General features: G+C 32.6%; 1 protein-coding gene across 1 annotated transcript; it reads left to right on the forward strand.

Annotated features, from left to right (window-relative positions):
* Positions 1-1,600: 1,600 nt before the first annotated feature.
* On the forward strand, positions 1,601-2,950 carry LOC107762565 (CBL-interacting serine/threonine-protein kinase 11-like). The gene is given in 1 exon segment (NM_001324756.1): positions 1,601-2,950. A coding segment is annotated over 1 exon segment (1,242 nt). The 5' UTR covers positions 1,601-1,648; the 3' UTR covers positions 2,891-2,950.
* Positions 2,951-6,610: the final 3,660 nt, after the last annotated feature.

A 6,610-nucleotide genomic window follows, 5' to 3' on the forward strand; every position in this document is an offset into this window, starting at 1 on the left:
CTACGACTAAAGTTGATGTTGCCATAATCTACTGAAATTGCGTGGCAAAGTGTTAATATGCCCACATGAATATGTTGAAAATTTAATGTGTGATATCTTTACGCTAATGTACGCGTTAGTCAATTAAACTTTTTCTGTCTAAATAGTCCCCACTCTCTATTGTCGTCCCCCTCCCTCGTTTCTTAACTGCATCAACAAAAAGGTATCTAGAAACTTGACATCTTGCATTATTAATAATTTTAATTAAACTGAATTAGTATTTTAATGCATACGTGTTATACGACTACCGTCCTTGTTCACTAAAAAATTTAGGGGTGGCAAACGTACGGGCTAGGTTGGTATAATAGGTCAAAAACGGGTAATCCAAAAATATACAAAATTTTCTATTTGTTCATATTTAATGCAGATAGAAAATTGGTTAACCGGTGAATAATATAAATACTCATAATAACTATGGCTTCTTGAATGCAATTACTTTTTTGGGGAATTTCTAGTCTTTTAAATTTGACGAACCCCCAATTTAAGTGGTTATCCATTAAATATTCATTTTAAGTAGATAATATTGATCTCATCCATATTTAACACAGTGTTAAAAAGTTCATTAACCAACCTACTTATTAGTGGATAATATGGATGTATAATTATTTTTATCCATTTCGCCGCCCCTAATTAAATAACGATAAGTCACATGTAATTGGTCTTATTGATTAATTGAATAACGAATTAATAGTGTTAGTTTATAGTTGATGCAGCAGTAAACTGGCTGGGGCCGCTCTATTATCTGGATAGCAAATGTGATAACACTTTTTGACTTCGACTTGAATCTGAAGTACATATATAATACCACCAATAAATTACGAAAATGTATATTTATTTTAATTTCACAATCACAATAACATACATTAATGTATTAATTTTACTCTACATGAATTCTTAATGGTTTAGCCAATTTTACCTTTGATCAAGAGTCTTGTTTTGAATAGTTGCACTTGTGCCTCAGCATTTCTTCACATATTACAAAAAATATTGTGGGCTTTTATTTCCTGCTTAAATTCTAGGGCATAGATCAGTTTTAGTTTGCGGACAAAACTATTTATATTTGTTAGCCGTAAAAGTATATAAAAATATATATTTTTGATATATATATACACTAATATTTTTTCGACTATTATTTTGAGATCTAGCAAGTTTTTGTTGCATTTCTTCTCTTGCGAAAAAAAAGAGAGAGAAACAACAGAGGGCGGAAACTTTTTTGCTTGGATTATAAGAAACTAATCTGCTTAAGCAAAAGAAAATCAATACTTAATTGAGATACACTGGATAACTAAACCGTGTAAACCATAGCCAAAACCGACCTTCAATTTCGTTGACTAAAACATTGAATGGATAAAATAATAATAAAAATAAACATGAAACATCCTATCTGATAATATGATGACTAGTTCCAAATTCACGTGGAAATTTAAAAAGAAAAAATGTTGGAAAAAAAGACCTGTATATAACACAAGTTGACACTATTGAAGACAACGAAAACAAAGAAACTTAGACCCTAAGTTCAAAATTTTGAACTATATATCAATCCTTTAGCTTCTTCTTCGTCAGTCCACTCCAAAAATCCAAACCACCAAATCTCGGCATTTTTCAACGAATGCCGGAAAAGCCATTATTCGGGAAATATGAGCTCGGAAAATTACTCGGCTGTGGCGCATCCGCCAAAGTTTACCATGCCCGAGAAATCAACAATGGCCAAAGCGTCGCGATCAAAATGATCAACAAAAACAACAAAGACAATATTCCAAACGAAAACATTGAGCGCGAGATTTCCATCTTGCGCCAGCTGCGCCACCCTTACATTGTCAAACTCTATGAAGTGCTCGCCACGAAATCAAAAATCTATTTCGTCATGGAATACGTTAAAGGAGGCGAATTATTCACCAAAATTGCCGATCACGGCCGATTCAGCGAGGATCTTAGCCGGAAATACTTTCAGCAACTAATTTCCGCGCTCAATTACTGTCATTCACGTGGAATCTACCACCGCGATTTGAAACCTGAAAACATATTAATTGATGAAAATGGGGATCTCAAAATTTCCGATTTCGGTCTAAGTGCCACAACTGACCAAATACAAAAATTCGACGGGCTGTTACATACCGTTTGCGGATCTCCAGCTTACGTGGCACCGGAGATTCTAACAATTAAAGGATACGACGGAGCTAAAACTGATATATGGTCATGTGGAATTATTCTGTACGTGATGATCGCCGGTTATTTGCCGTTTTACGATCAGAATTTAATGCTAATGTACAAAAAAATCTACAAAGGTGAATTCAAGTGCCCGAAATGGATGTCTCCTGATGTTATACGGATATTATCTCGTCTTCTGGATACAAATCCGGCGACGAGAATAACGATTGATGAAATTATCAAGGATCCGTGGTTCAGAAAGGGATTGAAATTTATTAAATTTGCAGGGGAAGAAGAAGATAAATCTTCATTATCAAGTAATTGTTTGAATGCGTTCGATTTAATTTCGTTTTCTCAAGGATTAGACATTTCGGGATTGTTCAAATCGAATAATCCGGCGAATGATTTGGAGAGGACGGTGGTGGAACAGTCGCCGGAGAGTGTAATTGAGAGAGTTGAGGAAATGGCGAAGAAGGAGAATTTCAGATTAAGGAAAAAGAAAGAATGGGGAATTGAGATGAAAGTGCAAAATGGTAAATTAACAATGAGCGTCGATATTTACAGATTGACAGAACGATTTGTAATTGTGGAGGTAAAAAGAGAAGCTGGAAATGGTGATTTGTATACAGATCTATGGCGGAATAAATTGAAGGCGGTAATTCTGGGCCAGCAAATAGCAGAGATTCAGGATTCCGGTAGCTAGATTTCACGGCGGGGAAGAAGCTTGAGTGAATCTATTTTAATTTTATTTTTATCACATTACTAAAAAAAAAAAAAAAAAAAAAAAACACTACTGTGCTTTGTGTAAAAAGAAAAAAAAGTTAATGTAAAGTGAAAAACCATACACGGGAAGTTCATATTGTGATAAACTTTTCTTGTCTTAAAGTTTTTGTGTGGTCCGAAAATAATCTCACAAGAAAATGAGCACATATGATTTATGTGGACTCGATAAATATTTATTATATAGTCAGACCTCTGTATAACAATATTCTTATATAACAATACTTTACTATAAAAGTCAGGCTTTTTACGAAATCAATTTTCATGTTATGTTATAATATATGTTTTCTATAACATTATCAAAAATATTCGGAACACGTGAAACTGTTATAGAGAGGTATGACTGTACTATAAAGTTCAAAATTAATCGTCGCAGGAGTAGCTACAATTGCTTCAGCAGAAGCTGCTGCCAATATTGAAAATGTTTTCGGTTCATAATTCTGTTGCGAGAAATTATTCATTATAAATATTTAGTATTTCTTTTTCATATTAAATTTGCTATGAACAATACTTTCCTCTTGTCATATGTTAATTTTAATAAGTATGATAGTGTAAAAAGCGTATATACGGTTGGTGCATAAAATCTAAACTCGTTTATTTTTTTTGGTTTGTCATCTGATCTCTCTTGGAAACTTTAAATCACCAATTGGGCATGAAAATTTTTACAATATGATCAAGTTTCAATCTGTACTGTATGACATGCTCTATAGTTTCAACATTTTTATCTTTCACTTATATTTATAGTAAAACTTAGTTTTTGTTTCTTTTAGGTTTACAATTTTATTTAACGTATTTATCGATTTTTTATTTTACTGAAAATTATTTCAAAAGGAGTAAAATGAAAAAAGTCACTTACACACGCGAGATATAAACATTTTATGAAAAGATTTAGAATAATTTATGTTTTTTTCAAAATAAAATGATCCTATAACTGAACCTTTGAACTCTGATGATAAAAGAAATTTTACTTAATTAATTAGTTTATATGGTTCCAATTTTATTGGATGTTAAAGACACAAAGAGCTTTTATGTCCCCAAACACCAATACATACTTTTAATACGTTTATGTTTTGTTTATTTAATTTACTTGCTGCGACAAATTCTAATATGAATTGCTTAAATTCACTTCTAATTTTTTTTCTTAAATTTTCGGGGGTTAAACTCGAGACCTCTTATTAAGATTAATGGAATAACTAGGTCACTTTTAGTTTTACATGCACATTCATCACTTAATCAATAAATACAAGATATGTACACGTATTTATTACTTAAATCAAGAATTAATTGATAAAATCATCACTTCAATTTTTAGCCACTAATATAAAATTATTTGATTCTGTGTAAAACACATGGCACATAACCAAATATTTACATCAGTAGAGTTATAAGTGATATTTGTGGAGTTATAAATTGCATTCACCGACTTCTACATCAGATGGAATTAAAAAACTCGATTTATAAATGCAATCATAGTATGCGATTTATACAACGCAATTACAGAATGCTATTTATAAACTTAATCTTAGAATGCAACTTAACTTAAAAATCTAATTCTTGCAATGCGACTTTTGTGCAGAGCGACGAAAAAGGAAGACTGCTCCTTTGGGTGATAGGTGATAACCAACCGCTGATCCCATCTACCCCTTTTCAACTCGCAATCTTCACCATACAATTTAATATACGTAGTCAACTACAAATTCACAGAAAATAGATAAGAAAATGCTGTGGAACGAAGGGATAAAATGGTGCAGACGCAACGTATCTACTTAAAAATAATTGGCTAGCTAGAAAGATCCAGCAAATTCATCAATCAAGTGCTTGAAAACAGTAGAAATAGGGTCAGGAGTCAGGACTCTTCCTCAAAATTAAAGTCTTATAGTTTCTTCGTTGTTTACAATTACGCAAAACAATAATATGTGAACATGGGGTGTTCGGACCAATCAAGACACTTACAGATGATGAACATTTTCGTCCAAGTAAATTTACATTGTGTTTTGTTTTTGGTTGGTCAAAACACTAATTTGAATGTGTTCGTGTCTACAATAAGGGAGAGTTGAGACCGATCACGATCCTTGCAAAACGAATGAGTCTAGTTGAATGAGATCTTCGTCGTATAATATAGCACTTTTTTCACTTTTAGCCCGTGCAAGAAATCATTTATATTCGGTAATCGAAAAAGTTTATAATTTATATATATATATATATATATATATATATATATATATATATATATATATATATATATATATATATATATATATATATACAAAAAATATATATTTTTTCGACTATTATTTTGAGAGCGGCTATAAAATGTCATTTTCCCAAAAATAATATGTATAATAAAAATTACTCTTTCATTTTTCATGATAACCATTTTATTCTAAGTTAAATCCATAAAGTTTTTAGTTAAGGCATCTAAATTAAAAGCAAAAGGCAAGGGAAAAAAAAACAATTTGCGACCATGTCGAATATAAGAGAAAATGATAAAAAATGATCCCTTATATTTGAGAGCAGGTTTCAAATTAGTCCCATAAGTATGCTCTGAGCAGGCTTTTGCCTTTAAGTTTGTCAAAAATTAATACTTTTGTTCTCCATCAAATATTTAAGGAATTCTGTATGCACGGAAATATGCGGGAAAAAAAAAATTAGCGAGAACTCACATTTAGAGGTACAGTTTTTATAGTTTTTGTTATTTTTGATCTATTTCTAGAGTCTGGTGTAACTTTTTGAGATGTAATTTATGTTATTTTTGGTGTCTAGTGCAGCTGTTGTGTGTGAATTTTATAGGATTTGATGAGACTTTCTTGGTGTTTTGTCACGATCTCAATTTTCCTCCGTAGGATGTCGTGATGGCACCTAGTTTTTAAGACTAGGTAAGCCTTGCACTTGCTGATTTAATAATAAATCTCTAACCAAATAACTAATAAGCATGAAACATAAGTTTCTATAATAAGCCAACAATCTCAACATGATACAATATCCCAAAACCGGTAGTACAAGTCATAAGTTTTTTTAAGAGTCACTAGAAATAATAATACATCATTGTCCCGGACTAATAGGACACCATGGAAATAAAGTGTAATAGAAGGTGACTTCGAAGCCTGCGAAAGTCCGGCAGGTGTACCCTGAAGTCTCCAGCCGCACAGGCATAAGTCTCAGAACCAACTCGATCCGAAGTACCTGGTTCTGTACAAAAATATGCAGAAGCGTAGCATGAGTACACCACAGTGGTACCCAGTAAGTATCAAGCCTAACCTCGGTAGAGTAGTGACGAGGCCAGGTCAAGACACCTACCGAACATGTAAACCTGTGCAGGATATGACATAAAGCTAACAAGGAAGGAATATCAATGTAATGCCAATAGCAGAAAGAATTCAGATTACAAACAGTAGTGCAAATAAGGGGAGCACGAATGGCAACGAGAAACAACCAAGTAACTAAGCAAACAACATAGTCGAGGTACAGATGAAATATGAATGGGTTCAAGTAAGGGGACCCGATAACAACTCAATCAACCAAATCATTCCTAATGCAATAATTTCAACAAGAATTACCACAGGTACCACATATCGTAATCTCATATCATAAGTCACAACTTCCAAACCTTACACAAATGGCACCTTGTGCCCATATTTTTCCA

This window comes from Nicotiana tabacum, chromosome 22, assembly GCF_000715075.1.
Source record: "Nicotiana tabacum cultivar K326 chromosome 22, ASM71507v2, whole genome shotgun sequence".
Classification (NCBI taxonomy): domain Eukaryota; kingdom Viridiplantae; phylum Streptophyta; class Magnoliopsida; order Solanales; family Solanaceae; genus Nicotiana; species Nicotiana tabacum.